We start from the raw sequence: 18,319 nt of genomic DNA, 5'->3' as shown, positions 1-18,319 counted from the left end.
TCAATTTTCTTCCATGTCATTCGTGTGTGCGCATGCACGCATGCATGTGTATCATAAAGTTCTGTTTAATGCCTCTCTATTCAGACAAACCTTTATCCCAAACAGTAAAGGGTCTGCTGTACTCTAAAGAGAACATTCAATGAAGCCTATTTACATTACCATTTCAATTCTGTTGCCTGTTAGGGACCTCACTGGAACGTGGCGATGCTCGATTTTAGGTGTCAGTGTTCCTGGACTGAGGAATACAAAGATAACCGGGAAAGCATAGTTGCCAAGTGTGTCTGTGAAGGTGTGGGAGTCAGAGACTGAGGGGGATTGCCTTTGGTGTGGGTAGGCACTACCTACTGGCTGGGATTGGATACAACAAAAAGGCAGAAGAAAGCCCAAGTCCTTGTCCTCTTGGCACTGAGACACCCATCTTCTGCCCTGGGACATCACAACTTCAGGTTCTCTAGCCTTTGGGCTCTGAGACTTAAACTAGCAGCCCTGAAGTTTTCAAACTCTAGGTCTTGGACTGAGAATTAAGCCACTGGCTTTCCTAGTTCTGAGGGAACTTGGACTGATCTATGCTACCAGAATCCCAGGATCTGTAGATGGCCTGTTGTGGGATCTCTCAGCTGTCATAATTATGTGAGCTGATTCCCCCATATGTCCCCTCTTGTGTATTAATACTGTCTTCCTGGAGATCCCTGACTAATAGGGTTGAAGAAAAACCAAAGGGAATGATGGTGTCTTCCCCAGATGCTGAGTGGAGGTGGTGGTGGTTCTCAGATGTGGCAGGTAGTTATGATCTCATACAGATGACCAACCACAGGAGGCAATGTAGGGGCAAGAGAAGGAACTGGAACATGATGACCTATTCCTGGTACCATCGCAGGGAACTCTCTGAAAGAGAAAGGACTCTTGAGAAGAAATAATTTCCAGCTATAAACTGTGGCTTGAAGCCATGGCATTTTAGTTATTAAATGACCTTAATTTGTAGTAAAAAATCTAGTAAGGCCAGGATACTTAGCTTACATATACATGAGATTTTAAAAACTGCCCAAGTCCTAAACCTTTTGTTCTCTGAAGTATATAAGCATTTTAGGTATCTTCCTTATTAATCCCTTCAGCAAAATTTTCCTTTGTAAGTAATGCAATGATAAACTAGTCTATGCCTGAGTGGGAAGCTTATAATTTCTAAATTAGTGAAAGTCCTGAAATAATGAAAAATCTGTGATAGGAGGGTGAGCATGTACATGCAATCCTCAGCAAGCACAGCCTAGAAATGTCACTCACTGTGAAGGTGTTCTTCCTAAGTTAGTTTGTAAAGCATGAAAGAAGTTAAAACTATAGGATGTTTGCTTTATTTTTCTATTAATGTCACGTGTGTGTTTATACTTTGTACATATGACAAATAATAAAGCAAGAAACTTAGCACTAAGGCTGCGGGATAGAAAGCAGAGACAAGCCATGTCCCTGACAGAGTAAACATGGACGAGTCCTTTAATGTCTTCTGGTCAGTTCTTTCAAACTGCGTAAAAATGACAGTTACCCGGAGTTCCTTCTAAGGCCTTCTCAGCTTTAGTATTTTATAGTTAACACAAAAACTAAGACAAATTAACACATGTTTTCAGAAAGATCAATTCAGTTGTGTGAGTTCAATGGTATAAATTATATCTTAGGATCATATACTTCCTCACCCACAGCAAGTAGTTAAGAAAATATCTGTTGATTATATTTAATTTTTTCATGTAGTTTCTCAAATAAGTAGAAAGACTGAATTATTTCAAAGTCCTGTTCCAGTTCTACTATTTTGTGCTTAAAATACAAATTAAGGCAATAAATAGTACACTTAGAGTGATGAGATTTTAAATTCAAGGACAGAAGTGTTATCTTTTTGTATTCCCTTCCTTCCATATCAGGTGATCATGGGACTATTTTTGGATTATAGTTATTTGTTTTGCTTTTCCAGTAATTTGTTTCAAATTATAACATTAATAAAGTCTTTTCTAAATTAATTATTAATAACAATGTCTTTCCATTTCTTAGCTTTTCTATGCTTTCAATACTAAAATTACTTGAAGGGTGAAAGTTGAAAGACCAGTATTAGTCCTTTTTCATTTATACTAGTTGTGCTAGGTCTTCTATATTACAATGAGCAAATAATTATAAATTTAAATTGCACAAGAAACTATTCTCATATATAACGTAACTTTTGGCATATATTCCACTCTTCACTGAAAACTCACAAGTTAGTAACTTTGGGAAGGAACCTTTTGAGACTGTGGCATGGAATAACAGTGATGTTATTTTTATACATTTTTAAAGGTAGGATATATCACATGAAATACTCAAGTGTTTTCAAGAGGAAAAAAAGCGCAGAAAAAAAAATTCATGTACTTTCTGTATGCGTGTAACTACCAATGAAATGTGTTACATACAAACACATGATGACATTCACTCATTCATTTGCACTTTATCCTTCTTTTTAATAGAAATTAAATTAGTCACTTAACGTACGTAATGTATTGTTGTGTTCCAGACTAGCAGCTTTTGACACCCGCGGGGGTCCTGGGAAATGATCTGCAGCATCACGCTGTGGTGGGATGAGTGAACAGGGTCAGCACTACCATGCAGGGGTGGAATTAATCTGCAGCTAACAACACGGAAAGTAACAGAAACACAGACCACAATAGTATCAACATGCATTATTAAGCCAAGATTCAAAGTTAACCCAACCCACACAGGTTTCCTCTAAGCGGGGGACACACACGAAGGGTACAACTTTATCGAGAGCCATAGCCATAGTAGAAAGGGTCGTCTGGGCGGAATCCATATGCTGTGGCAGGGCGTCCAATAATGCCGATGGGCTGGCCGAAGCCATCCATTCCAAGGCTGAAATGAAGAAAAGGCACTGCTCAGCGTGTTTCTCACCACCAACACATCCCAACACACATCTAAGTAAGGGGCCTGGGATTTTACACCTCCAACATGAATCTCTTCCTAGCTGCAACAATGGCTCATGTAGCTATCATTGACCCTTTTTCACTTTCAAGTTAATATAGCCATTAAAAATCAGTTTACGGGACCAGTAGGTGGCATGGTGGTTAAGGCTCTGGATTCCTTCATGTGCGGTAATAGTTCGAGCCTCAGACCTGGTGGCTTGAAAATCAAGTTGGGCACATGTGCGTGTATGCCCAAGATCCCAGGAGAAGAATGGAGGAGAGGGTATTGTAGTGTGGCCATCTCCCAGGGAGGTGATTTCTCACGTGCCCTCTGTCTCTCTCTCTCTGGCAAGCACATGCACTCTATAGCAAAAACCACAGAAAGAAAGAAAGAAAGAAAGAAAAAAAGGTGTAGAAGAAAACATTTACTCCTAGAAATATATGTTAAAAATATCAGAAACTTTGGTCAGCAGGTATTGTTCAAAACTATGTGGAAGAATCAGACCAGGAATGTTTTATTTAATAAACTGCTCACATATAGCTCTAATGCCAGAATATGAAAGAGTTTACATACCAACAACAATAATCAATAATACATTGCTAGGGAATGATGAAATTGAAGCTATACTAAACCGAATTTTGCTATTTATAATAAGAGCTTTTTTTTTTTTTTTTGGAGAGAGGTTTTCACTATAGGGCGTGTGTGCTCGCCGGACAGATAGAGACAGAGAGACAGAAAATGAGAAATCATCCTCCAGGGGGGATGGCCATGCCGCAATCCCTTCTCCTCCATTCTCCTTTTGGGATCTTGGGCACGCACACACACGCACCCAGCATGAGTTTTAAGTCACCGGGTCCAGGATGCGAACCGCAGTCGACTACATGGGAGTCCAGTGACATAGCCATTACGCTAACTGCTGGTCCCAATAAGAGCTCTTTTTCATACAATAGGATGATATATGCCTAATTCACTCTTTGTAAGAACATGCAGTTTGTAAGAACATGCAGTTTGGGTTTTAATAGTGAGCTCTCGCCCAGAGCCAAATCATACCATAAGCCTAAGATTAAAAGCACAAGACAAGGAATGCTCCAACATTTTGAAAAAATTTTGCTGACTTATCAATGAAAAATTACTGAAATCAAAATTTCTTTTAAGTGAGAGCAAGACAATTATAAATTCTGGTTCAACTTATTCTGTGGAAAAAACAGAAACCCAAAGATAACCTTCAGAGTTGTAAAGATAGATTAAAACATAAGTAAACTTCATTATTTAAGAAATATTCTTTGGTCTATTAATAAATTTAGAAGAAAATATGTTGTCCAAAGTATTTTATAAGGAGCAGGGCATTATTCAACACATAGAAAAATAACAAAATATTTATTTTGCCAAGCAAATACGGTAGCTATAACATGCTCATGCATATCTCATGCAGCAAATGCTAGTAAATGCAATTTCCAATCAAAGAAAATCAATAATAATGCAAAAATTAATATATTTAAATGATTTAAGATTACTTGAAGTTGCACTAGATGAGTATACGGATACATACTATTAAAATCTCAACATAATTAAAATATATTTACATAGGTACTAACTTCCTTTTATATTCACAGTATGATTAAATTGAAAACTTTAGAATTATGAAAATGCTAAGGTTGTAAATAATATAGATCAGTCATTTTTAATCTAAAAATCTGAAATCCAAACTGCTCCAGAATCTGAAACTTTCTGAGCACACACGATACAACAAGTGGAAAATTCCACACATGATTTCATGTGACAAGTCGCGTCAATACATTGCTATCCACAAACATCGTATGAAGTCCTCTTTGAGCAAGTATGTGAGGTGTACAGGAGACACAAAGGTATTTTGTGTTTAGACCTGGCTTCCCAAGAGATCTCATTATGTATACGCAAGTATTCCAAAGTCCCCCCAAATGGAAAATCCAAAATACTTAGGTTCCATGTATTTTGGATAAGGGATACTCAATTTGTATGTGGGTGTGTTATGATAGAGTAAGAGCATAAATGTAAAGAATCCAATCACAAGTAAGACATACTAGTCATGAGAATCCACCTCTTACGGAAATAGAATTTATGAAAATATAAGTTTCAGGTTAGCATTTTTATTGAGTGATCCTGAGCAAATAAAAATTTGGGCGTTCTTTCTCTACCCAAAACTCTGTCTACTGGCCCAGGTATGCTAGCACACTGGTAGATGCTGCTACTGCAGGCTGAGGTCACATAGGATGCCCAAGTTTGATTCCCAACACACCCTAAAATCTGGGTATGGTGTGTGTGCCCACAGTCCCAGTTACTTGGGAGGCTGAGGCAGGATTGTGACACAGTGAAACACTGTCTAAAAATAAAATGAACAAAAACAAAATTCTGTCTATAATTCTAAGTTGGTTATAATCTTTAAGTAAGGGTGCTAGCAAGTGGCATAGTGGTTAAGGCGTTGGACTCCCACATAGCCAACCATGCTTTGAATCCTGGACCTGGTAGCTTGAAAATCGTGCCAGGGCATATGTGCCCAAGATCTCAAGAAGAGCATGGAGGAGCAGGGATTGCAGTATGTCCATCTCCCGTGGTGGGTAATTTCTCACTTTTCTTCTGTTTTTCTCTCGTTCTCTGCTCTTCAGCAAATATATGTGCCCTACAGCAAACACCTTAAAAAAAACTTTAATTATGAACTGTATTTTGAAATGGTAAAAATATAAGTATCCTTCCTACTTTAGTTCCATAGGAACAGAGATTACATTTGTGATGAAGGGAAATATTCTTGAGGTAGCCTAAAAGGTGTTTCAGATATTAGTGTAGTTCATGAACTAAGATACCCCTGGATCAACTGAAAAGTAGAGAAGTTGGTTGTAAAGACTTCTGAAGCCCTCGGCTAACAAACTAGACTGTTCTAGAACCTGCAGGTTTCAGTTCACTCCTATTCACTACTCCTTTTAGACCTTCTTTATTTTAGCACCTCCTTGGAGGCTCAGGCTAAACAAAGTTAACTGTGTCCTTGCTTCTCACTCAAGGGGCTCTGGTGGTATCTTTTCAAGAATTTTGAAACAAAAGGCACTTAGTGGATTGAATCTGTGACGAAAGATGCAAAGGCACCTTCAGAACAGAACATCTCACAGAAGACCTTCGAGCAGTTTCACTGTATTTCTACCGACAAGATGATTCTCAGAAGGGAGTTTTTTAGCCAGGTGGGCACAGAACACGGGGCTTCTCAGCTGCAACTTAGGCACATGCTTGGTGACACAGTGACCTACAGCACTATCAGGAGTGTAGGACCTTTTTGGCAGGCTTGTCCTCACTAAGGAAGGGAACTTAACAGACTCTCAGAGTCCACGGCCATTCTACACCCAAATTGTGGAACTATCCTTTTTTTTTGATTTTTAACAGGTAAACTTCTGATTATTGTTTTCCCATGTGGTTTGCCAACAGGGTGAAAAATAAACTTAGACATTATCTGACCTGATGGCTATATGTGTCACTGTAAATTGACAAATGGACTTTCTTGTCCCCCCCCCTTAATATGTCAGTCACACTGTTGATAGGATCCTGCAGCCCTGTGCAGTCTGTGAAGGTAAGACTACCCTCCAACACAGACATATCTGCATTTCTGATCAAGTGTCCAGGGCTCTGTGACTGCTGTGTGAAACCCTATGTATGCAGGCAGCAGTTCACTCCGACACCTGTGTGGACTTCACTGCAAGGGACGCAACTCACGTTTGTGAACTTCCATGCGTATTGGGACAAATTTTCAAGGAAGAAAGTTTGAAACTGATTCTTAAAATGAGCTTCTCTGGAATTATCTATCTGGTATCACAGATGGACTTGCTGTTAAAAGAACATGTATAACCTTAGGGCCAGTTTGGAGGACATGTCAACACAGGTCCCAGGTCATTTAGTGTTATCAAAGATCAACGTCCTTATAATTACTATGGCTTTAATTGAATTCACTCTGAAACAGAAAAGTCTTGCTTCTTCTAATTTCTCTCTTGGTTCTTTCTAACATAGTGAGGAAATTGGCTTTCCCAGGATGCCGAGACCTTGAGACAGTCTTCTTGGAACAGCTGGACATGTATTCTACTTTCTGCCTTGGCATGAGGATGCAGCCTTCCTAATGCAGAGTCTAGGAGAGCCTAACGGTAAGCTTGTCTTTAACCGAGCAGATAGGTTCTTTATACACGGTCTGGAAGTAGATGGAAACCATGGCTGAAAAGGGTGGTGCCGCCGTGCGGACTGCTTTCCTGACCCACAGTTCCACAGGCCCCCGTGTGCCCTCAGCAGGGCCCAGAGCAAGGACCCACACTGTGACATGCTGCAGCTGTTTCTGCTGTGTGACCATTTTGCTTCAGGTTAGAGAGTTCGCATATTTAGCTATTTACACTGCAATTTCATCAGTCCTGTGTGTCTGTCTGTACTTGTCACTTCCTGACACTCCCCTCCCACATAACAAGCTGGGTCTCTCCAGAGCAGCACAGGCCACTGCTACATGACTTCTTACAGGGTTAGCTACTTAGTGTCCTTCAACTTTTATCCTTAATGCTTAGAAAACATATTTTTAGACTTTTAAATGACCAAAGTGCGTTCTCTCTTCTTCAAAATAAAATGGTATTGTTTCTTAAACGATAACTAGGAATGGTAAGGTCAACAAATCAATATGCTAAAGTTTTAAAAAGTCCCCAAAACAGCAAGTTTTGGTACCTAGAAGGGAAAATGACAAATTATTTAAAAGTAAAAAATATATTTTAAATTCAACAACAAACATAAGCCACATTTAAAGTCTGCTTAAAAATAAACAAATTTAGGAATCTAGCATTCAGTGAGCAGAAGACTGAATTTTCTTCAATATTTTCAAGACTTCAAACACATTTTTAACAGCATTCATCCGAGTTCTAAAGTGGAGATGACTCAAAAAGGAAACCAAGACATGTGGGAATGACAAGGGACGCTCCACATGCAGCACGACACGAGGGACAGGCAGGCAGAAGGGCCCGGCAGGCAGAAGGGCCCAGGCACTCCCAGGCTCCTAGTGGGTTCCGTGCCAGAGATCACATTCCTGGAAAAGGGAAGACGATCACCTACCTCTGGTTGTCTCTTAATTAGTGCATGTTGGGAAAGCACTTTGAAATCCTTGGATGGAAAGTGCTGCATAAGTGAAAAGTATCATTATTTTATTAAAATGAATAAAAACAAAATGAGTCTTTTTTCCTTTTCAATTCCCCCTCAGCAACATGAATGCAGCGCAAGTAATGCTATTATTAGTGGATGCCTGAAAAAAGAATTCAACTCAAATTCTTTTTCCTAGACTCATAGAATCTTTGCATTGGAAACATTCTGAGAAATGATCCAGTCCATACTTCATCCACAGCACCCTTGAGATAGGATCTGTCCAGCTCTGAGCACCTCAGGGCATGGAGTATTCACAGCTCTGCCAGCGCAGCTCATCCCATTTACGGGTTTGTCAGACTGTGGCACAGTTCTTCATGATACTAATCTGAAATCCCGCTCAGTCTGTCCTAGGATTGCCCTCTGGAAAGGCACAAGGAGCCTAATTCTTTTCTGATAGGACGACATCACAACCCTTGTTTACTCAGTCCTTAGGACATGGGTCTCAAATCCTTATCATCTTATGTGCTCTCTAAAATCACTTCAATTTTCTGGTGTTTATCTAAAAGGAAGCTGGAATTAATACAATATTTATGATAGTCTGAAACCAGGACAGAATATAATGAAATCCTATCTCTGACCCCCTACTGATGTAGCCTAGAACTATTGAAATATTTTTCTTTAATGCCAGAGGGTGTGTGCATTCACCAGAGAGCGAGAGAGAAAGGGAGAGACGGAGAGAGGGAGAGAGGGAGAGAGGGAGAAGGAAAAAGAGAGAAGAAAGAGAGGGAGGGAGAAAGTGCCTCTCAGTGGGGCGTGAGTACGCTGCAATCCTTTGTCCTCCGTCTCTCTATCCCGTCAGGATTTGGGGCATGCACACATACGTACCAGACATGTTTCTCTTTTCTCTTTTTGGAGATATTTTTACTATAGGCATGTGTACTTGCCTGAGAGACAGAGACAGAAAGTGAGGAATCATTCCCCCAGGCAGATGGACATGCTGCGATCTCTTCTCTTTTATCTTCCTCTTGGGATTTTGGACATACGTGCACATGTACTTGGCTTCAGTTTCAAGCCGCCAAGTCCAGGACTTGAACCGCAGTCAACCATGTGGGAGTTTAGCACCTTAACCCTTATGCTACCTGCTGGTCCCCCAGATATGTTTTTCAAGCTGCCTAGGCCAGAATTCAAATCCTGGTCGGTGATGTGAAAAGCAGCTATTGCTGGTTGTTCTGCACTTAAACAGTGTCAATCTAAAACTACTGATCTTAAGCATTTTCAGGAGTCATTACCACACAGTTAGCTAAACTGAGTGTATATGATGTATGTGTATAATTATGTATATATACAAATACAGATATACACAAATATTTCACCTCTTGAATTTGGGTTTGTCTTTTGGGATTCTATTTCCTAAGACAAAATCCTTTATGACAATATATCTACTAATGAGCACAGTGATTCTTATTAACTACCATTCTTTGTGATACATAAGGCTATACTGAATGCTGAAATTCTTTTGGGATTGTTAAGTACAAACACTTAACAAGAAGTAACACTCATGGAAGGAAACTTCCTAGGATTTTACAGAACTGTATGCGATAATTTGTTAATCACTTTATGGAATATTTCATTCTTTTTATCAATTACTCCAACATATTAGTCATGGAATCAAACTTAAATGCTTACTTCCTGGGTAGACTGTGGATTGACACTATCTGAGTAATCGCAGTTTGAGTGTGACTCACTACAGGAAACACAGGTCTGGGTAAGTGACTCTTCGTATACCCATCGTCCATCCACTCACCCATCCAAACAGAACAAACACGAATTGAGTTCCTGGAGTGTGCTAAGTAGTGTTTGGGGCTAATGTTAAAACAAAGCAAACACAGTGCTGGGAGGCCAATAAGACGCTCTGGGACTAGCAGGAGAGGAGGCAGCTAACATGAACAAATATTCTGATAACATGATGATGTTGTATTACCCTAGTATACGTACAAATTACCACAGAGAATAGAGGAAGTCAAAATATTTAATGTGAGAGTCTAAGAAACATGTAAGAATTGCTCAAGTCTTTATAGAGAATGCTTTAATTTTAACACATCTGTCACTTCACAACATTCCATTTCATTTACTATCTTTCCGTCCTGTTTGGACACAGGCACTACGAAGGGCAGAGACTGTGTGACCCATTGCTGCACTCCCACAGGCGCAGTGCATCTGACACGGAGTGGCATTCAGGAAGTACCTGAAGCATGCCTGGCGTCTAACGGACCAGCAGGGTTTCACAGGTGAAGAGAAACTTCCTGATAGTATAGCAGCTGAGCAAGAGAGAGAAGGGGCTGAAGAACAGCGAATGGCTAATTATGGCTAATGTCTTGGATTGATTACATAAGCCGGTGGCAGGAGATAGGACTGGAAAGGAGGCTTAGGGCTAGATAGGGAAGCTCTTCATATGCCATGCTAAGAATATGCTTAGGAGAGAAAGTTGTCCTCAATTCTATGTTTTAGAGAGATAACGGGGGTAGCAAAGAAGGTCCAGATGCAAAAGCCTGGAGACATTATGAGAGACCATTAAGTCACGGAAACTGTGAAGTAACGAGAGGAGCACTGGCAGAAATACCAATGATCAAACATGCCCCATTTCTTATGAAAGACTGATACCGTTATTTTTTGAAATGGAGTTTTTAGTTATATCATTATGAGTACGAAACTGAGAATGAAAGGGAAGAATTTCAAATTTGCTGAAAATATGATAGGTTATGCTTAATTGGAGTGAAACAATTTTTGCTACTTTACATGAGAATATGCTCCATAAAATAACCCATGGGCTGTGATAGCCATGTAGATGAAATCGTATTATATATGAGGTTTGCATTCTATTGGGTTATTGGAAAAGTCATGACACAATTTTGCACAGAAATAGAAAAAAATAAAATATTTCATGACTTTCCCAACAACCCAATATATTTCAATAGGACTATTCTGGAAGAAAAAAATTTCTTCTCAAAATTCTTTTTTTCTTTTTTTTTTTTGAGAGGTTTTTGCTATAGGGGGCGTGTGTGCTTGCCAGGAAGACAGAGAGAGACACAGAGACAGAAAGCGAGAAATCACCCCTCAGGGGGGATGGCCATGCTGCAATCCCTTCTCCTCCATTCTCCTCTTGGGATCTTGGGCATGCATGCACGGGCGCCCGGCTGAGTTTAAGCCACCAGGTCCGGGACTTGAACTGCGGTCGACTACATGGGAGTCCAGTGACATAGCCGTTACGTTAACTGCTGGTCCCCTCAAAATTCTTATATATATCGGTAAGAGAAATATAGGTTGGATGAAGTAACACCTATAAAATAATATCTAACATTTAATTGACATCAAAATGTTTGTAATTTACAGACTGACCACTAGATGGAGGTCTTGTCTCACCACTGAGTATTATGTACAGGTTTAAATGAAAGTTTATTCTATGATGACATTTTAAAAAATAAAACTAAGCAAAAAGTTTATCCCATTTAAATTTCTTAGTATATGTGATTTCTGTTGTTTTCTCAGATAATCAGTGTCTCCACTTAATAGAAATACCTATCAGTTGTAAGCAGAAACGTTTTGTGAACATGGAGGCCTAAGAAAATTCGTGAGTGAAAGATACTGATTGTCTTAGACACTAAAAAATGTAACAGATTTGAATGTTAAAGTAATATTATTATTACAGTGTAATTTTTGAAATTTTCATTCAGGTAATATTAATGGAATTTTATTTCTATACATTAATACATAATAAATATATATTTTAGGTTGCTTAAAGGTATTACTTGTTGCTTTAGACTTGAACCAATGTACTGTTAACAGAATCATATTGAAAACACAGTTAAACAGAGTGTCACCAATGTATGTTAAATGTAGCTTCCATTTGCCAATTAATTTTTCTATTCTCAATCTTTTTATTTTTGGAGAGGTTTTTGCTATAGGGCGTGTGCACTCACTAGAAAGACAGGGACAGAGACAGAAAGCAAGAAATCACCCCCCAGGGGGGATGGCCATGCCGCAGTCCCTTCTCCTACATTCTCCTCTCAGGATCTTGGCCATTCGCGCACACGCACCAGGTGTGAATTTAAGCCACCAGGTCCAGGACTCGAACCACGGTTGAATACATGGGAATCCAGCGACAAAGTCATTACACCAACTGTTGGTCCATTCTCAATTTTTATATGCATAAGTTTTTCTTTATTATGATAAAAGTTAAATGACCCAAGTATTTACGATAATCATCTTAGATAATCATATTTTTAGTAAAATCAAAGTAATAATTTTCCAAAAGTCAAAGGCAAATTATGTAAACTGTGGGAGGCTGTATTTTAAAGTATTCATCTGGAATTCATTAAAAAAAAATAAAGGACATCTGTCAGTTCCATGAGGAAAAACACCACTGTGGGGACAGAGCCTTTCAATTTAGTTACAATATTGCGAAGGTTCAGATAAAAACTAATTTGTACTAAGGATGGAGGGAGCATGTGTAAAAGTCGCTGATTTATTCCAAGTGGGAATGAAATTTCACTTTATTGGCTCTTCTTTAATCTCATTCCACTTATATTCTTTTCTTCTTGTACATCTTAATCTGTTGGTTCACCCATCTCCAGAATCTTAGTGATTATTTATATATTTTACAAAGAGATGTTATAGTTGGTACTTTTTTATGCTACATTAAATTTCCTATTTCTTTTTATTTATTTACTTCTCTGATTTTACAGTCTTTTTTTTTTTTTAACTAACTCTAGTTTTTGGGCATTGTATCTGAAATTCTCCTTCCTGACCTCCTCTGCTTTATGTACTTTGTAACTTTTTATTGTGTATTCCACTTTAGGTTTGTTTTCCCCATCTGTAGGTGCTTGCACTGTGGAAATATTTCTACAGAGATGTTCTGTATTTGTTTATAATATCTCAGGGCCTGGGGTGTTTCTGTCCTGAAACAATCTAAATGGTAACTTCATTTTTTTAAAGTTATGCCAGAGGATATGTGCATGGGAAGGGTGGGGGTAGAGAAAGAGAAAGGAGGAAGAAGAGATACAGAGGAGGAGAGAAAGCAACCCTCAACAGAGCCTGGGCACGTGAATAGAAGCCCTGCAAGTAAGCCACCAGAGTTGGGACTAAAACTCTGGTCATTCGTAAGGGATGTGGCTTCCTCCACATAGCACTTAAGTGCTGTGCCATGGACCAGCCTATGAATGATAATTTCTTGACTTGGGTTCCTTGAATTAGATGCACAGTATAAATTATTTTATTTATTTATTTCTTTATTTAGAGAGGTTTTTGCTATAGGGTGCGTGTGCTTGACAGAAAGAGAGACAGAAAGTGAGAAATCATCCCTCGGGGGGATGGCCATGCTGCCATCTCTTCTTCATTCTCCTCTTGGAATCTTGGGCACATATGCACATGCGCCCGGTTGTGAGTTTAAGCCACTGGGCCCGGGACTCTAACCGCAGTTGACTACGTGGGAGTCCAGTGACATAGGCATTACGCCAGCTGCTGGTCCCTGCACAGTATAAATTATATAAGCCTAGTCCTGTGCATCAAACAGTTTGTGATTTCTTTCTCATGAATCTCTTCCCTGACCTAGGGCTGGGTCTTAAGGCAAAAGATAAGGTTCTTCTATTTCTCTAGGCTGGTATATTAAAATCATCCAGTCCTTTTTTCAGCTGATGAGAAAAGGTACCCCTGACTTCTAGGCTTTCTACAGGGAAGTGAATTCCATCTTGACCCATATAACCCGTAACTAGTTCAATACTCCAGTAGGTGCTGCGGCTGCTGTTGCTTCTCCTGGCACTTGGGGTGCTCCCTATCTTTCTCGTGAACCTGGTCACGTGCCACAGGTTTTTAATATTTTGTCCACCATTTCTTTCTATCTATATGGGGGAGGGGTGTTCCAAGTCTATCGTGTTCCTGGAAATCCTTTTATTTCACTATTAGTTGTCTGCTCTGGGCAAACAAGGAAAACAGTTTATAAACCCGTACTCCTGTGACTCAAAACTGGTTTTCTTAAAGAGAACAATGACTTGAAAGAAACAGCTGGAGCTATTAGTAGATATTTTATTTTTCCTTACTTGTTGCTATTAGTGGGGAAAAAAAGCTAATAGGGGCCTGATGAAAATTGTCAGCTGTGATTATGAAGCTGAAGTGAATCTCAAACCAAACCTAAAATGATTTCTGGCCTTTTATTGCAATCTTTTAGTGAAGGAATACCATCTAGTCATCTCTAAGTTGTATTTTCTTCAGTTAAGTACAGGATAACTTGAAATTGGCAGTTCAGTAATATCAAGCAATGCCTCATTTTGCATGACCAAATGTAAGGGAACTTACTGAGCAGCTTAAATAACCCTTGTGTCAATCAACTTCAACTGAGTCATTAGCACCTCCTTTAAATAACTGTTCCTAGTTCAACACTGAACTAATCTGTCATAATACCTTGGTTTTTTAAGGTACAAAAATTACTGCTGTAGGCTTAAAGCAGGGAGTATTGTGTAAGCAGCAATGTTTTTTCAAGGAGAGCTACACGTACTCTCTGGTACCGAGTGAGTTAAAGCACGAACACCACAACTAATTACTATGTAATGCTAACCTTAGTTGCTGGTTCATTTTGAGACTCTTTAAAATATGAACTGTGTATTTTACCCCTATGCACTCTCTTAATGATTTGTTTTTTTAGACTGAAATCACTTCCAGCCATCAGTTATACGCTTGCTCTCTACATATGCACTTTTCCAAGCACAAATATTTCTTTTTCCTATTGGTCTGCCAGCCCTGTCAGAGTAAATTTCACTTTAAACTAAATGCTATGATACTTAAAACCTCTTGGATTACTCAGGCTGCTAGTGTGATCTATGACCTTCCAAGAATGACAGCTGAACTTTCCAATTTGCTTGTACTGCTTGGGGAACTAGAAAGCACATGCCAGAAGGAAAACGTCTCTGATGTTAAACAGAGAGGGGACTTCTTGTTGGAGGGGGGGCAGGAGACTATTAAGTACTGAAAAAGACTAATAAGAAATGAAAAGAAACTAAACATGCTATAAAGTCAAAGACTTCAAACATAATTCAAAAGCTAATGCCAATTCTAAAACCTCTTTAGCTGGACTAACTGGTTAAAATATGAATAATGACCTCTGGTTACTATAATTTACGCACCGAGCAGAAACTTAAAGTGGTAATACACTATCAAAATAAGTAAGTTCAAGACACAGAATGGAGTCTAAAGTGGTCATGAGTACAGGACAGAACAAGCCATACCAACTTCTCATCTTCTGAATGAAATGAAATCTGTCATGATAAAATGTAAGAGGTAATATAGCAGCTAACAAGCATGCCACGCCCCTGACATAACACCAGCTTACATGAAAACTTCATGTTAAGTTTCTGTTAATATTTGTTTTTTAAAAAATCTTGAAAATCTTATCAACATAATATGCTTAATGTTTCCAGTTTATTGGGCCAGCAGGTGATGTAGTGGATAAGGTGATGGATCCCATATGGCCGATTCCATGGTTCAAGTCCCAGACCTAGCGGCTTGAAAAATCATGCCAGGCACATGTGTATGCATGCCCAAAGTCCTGAGAGAATGGAGGAGAAAGAAACTGTGGTGTGGCCTTCCCCTGGGAGGGTGATTTCTCACTTTCCCTCTCTCTGTCTGTGTCTCTCTTTGATGAACATACATGCTTTATGGCAAAAATCTAAAACAAACCAAAAAACAAAATATTTTCCAGTTTATTTCATAGTCTACATTTTCATCTATTTATCAGTATTCAAATTTTTGGCAGCTTTAGTGTGATATTTGCATAGTATACAATTCACCCACGTATGGTACAAGTCAGGTTTTTAAAATGATTTATTTAATAGTTACATATCTATAGCACTAGAGGGGCAGATACTAAGTGTCATCTCTGCCTTTATCTCATGAATTTTTTGGATGCTTAAGAATATAGTTAACTGTTGTATTACGGACTTATTACAAAAATGGCAAATTCATTTTCTTATACCCAAGGCTATTTATGGATTGTTATATTTATTGTAAGTTTTCTGATGATAAACAATATGGTTATTTATTTATTTACTTATTTTGGAGAAGTTTTTGCTATAGGGTGCGTGCACTCGCCAGAAAGACAGAGAGAGACAGAGAGATAGAAAGCGAGAAATCACCCCCTGGGGAGATGGCTGCCGCAATCCCTTCTCCTCCATTCTCCTCTCGGGATCTTGGGCACGCACGCACACATGCCTGGCGTGAGTTTTAAGCCTCTGGGTCCGGGACGCGAACCGCGGTCGACGACATGGGAGTCCAGCAGCATAGCCATTACGCTAACTGCTGGTCCCAACGACATGGTTCTATATAATCTTCAAACAATAGGGCTAAGCACTTTTTGAGCACACACTGTTAATACCGAGCAAATTGGGTGTAGACTGAAATAAAGATAAACATGATTTTAATGCCGTTTTTCTGATTCATACCCTATTCCCATATTTCACATTAAAATGATCTTCAAAGTGGCTAAAGAAACACTAAAAGTACCGTTTCAAATCACTGATGTACCTGGGCTTTTCCCCTCTTATTTTAAATACTAGCAATTAAGTTTATTAAATTCAGGTACACTAAGTATGAATTTATCAGTGATTCAATTTTATTAAAGTTAGTGGGGTGTACATCTGTACCTTTTTTTGACACAATTCCTTTCTTTGTGAAATAAGAATAATGGCTAGCTATCTATGCCTTTTAACATCTCTGGCCTGGGACTCTTGTACTCCCCAGCTTCTCACGAGGACAAGACTGCTATGGCATGTAACTGGTGGCATTACTGTTACGACATGTGAACATGCTGAACTCTTCCCTTTAAACAGTTCAGGGAACTCGGGCTTCTCTTACAGTTCGGGCAGGACATGCTCGCTCATGCTTCCTCCACATGCTTTCTGCGGGTCCTCAGGGGGCTCCTACAGAACTCACGGGGACCAAAGCCTTCACACTTGCACACTAGTTGTTGTTGCACTGAGTAATGCCATGGCCAATCATATCTCCCTTTACCAAACTGAGACTGGACTGCTTGTATAAATAAAATTATTCAATCAAAACCCTTCAGATTCTCTGTCATGATTGATGCAAATGACATAACACCTTTAGGGAGATTCTCTCTATAGCTGTTTCATCTTATTTTGTATTCAGTGGATTTATTTTGACAGCTGTAAATCAAGGGTGAGGTTTCAGTTATCTCATACAAATCATCACTCCCCACACTGCACACATTGCTCCGCTACGGTTTTCTGTTAGCACTGACAGTTCTGGGAGAGGGGCACAGGTCATGGAAACATTTGGGGTGGACTATTTTCATCCTGTGATGATCACTGTCTCTGGGGGTGTGCCAACCTGACAGTCAGACTTATAAGCAAAGTGGGGCAATGATGAGATTCTTCAAGGAGATAGGGATGCACCATTGAGTTTTGAGACTGTCTGGCTGTTAGGCAGCATTTCAAACTAGCCCATAGGTTCAAGTGTGCAGGTCAAGGAACAAACTGATTCAAATAACTATCATGCCTACCAGCTGATGGTAAATAGTACTCCCCTCCCAGACTTGGGGGGAAAAAGCAGGATGGAACTATAAAAAGTTGTATTTTTTTCTTTTCTCCATGGTGTATACAGAGAATGAGGTAAATTCCAACAGTCTGAAATTAATGAAGGCCTTGAAACTTACAAACCTTTTTAAGAATAATTTAAAAAAACTTTTAAAATAACTTTTGAGAAATCTTACTTATCACTTAAAAACAGACCTCTACATGAAGTTTTTTTCTTTTAAGAATTATTTTATTTACCTTTATTTTAATTTGTCCAGAGAAGGACAGAGTGAGCGAATGAGCAAGAGAGAGAGAGGGAGGGAGGGAAAGTAAGATAGCAAGCCACCAGGTCTGGGACTTGAACCGCAATCGGCCATGTGGGAGTCCAGAGCCCTTAACCACCATGCCACCTGCTGGCCCCAGAGTTTTAACACCTATATAAATTGGAGAGTGGTGTTGTGATATCAATTTGCAAAAGGGTAATTTTTAAAATTACAGATGCAGTTTAACACCTGTCTCATTTTGTTTGCAGGAGCCTCCTCTCGTCCTCTCAGCCCTTGAAGCGGCCCAGACATACCTGCTTTCTTTGTAAGATGGCTTTGCTTTTTAGTTTTTGACAGGCCAATAGGAAGGTGCTTTGTTTTTGGCTGGGAAAGCCTGAAGAGGAAGGAATTTCTGAAAAGGGGGATGTA

The 18,319-nt window shown here is 39.3% G+C and overlaps 1 protein-coding gene across 1 annotated transcript in view; it reads right to left on the bottom strand.

Annotated features, from left to right (window-relative positions):
• Positions 1-2,446: 2,446 nt before the first annotated feature.
• Positions 2,447-18,319, bottom strand: part of KIFAP3 (kinesin associated protein 3) — a 210,846-nt gene continuing 194,973 nt past the window's right edge. The window contains exon 22 of the mRNA XM_027772485.1: positions 2,447-2,877. Within this exon, the coding sequence (XP_027628286.1) occupies positions 2,769-2,877 (109 nt within the window). The 3' untranslated portion in view covers positions 2,447-2,768. The remainder of the gene's footprint in view (positions 2,878-18,319) is intronic.

Source organism: Tupaia chinensis, unplaced genomic scaffold (genome assembly GCF_000334495.1).
Source record: "Tupaia chinensis unplaced genomic scaffold, TupChi_1.0 Scaffold000278_1, whole genome shotgun sequence".
NCBI classification, from domain to species: domain Eukaryota; kingdom Metazoa; phylum Chordata; class Mammalia; order Scandentia; family Tupaiidae; genus Tupaia; species Tupaia belangeri.
The sequence above is the reverse complement of the archived record's forward strand: the minus strand, read 5'-3'. Positions and strand labels throughout refer to the sequence as shown.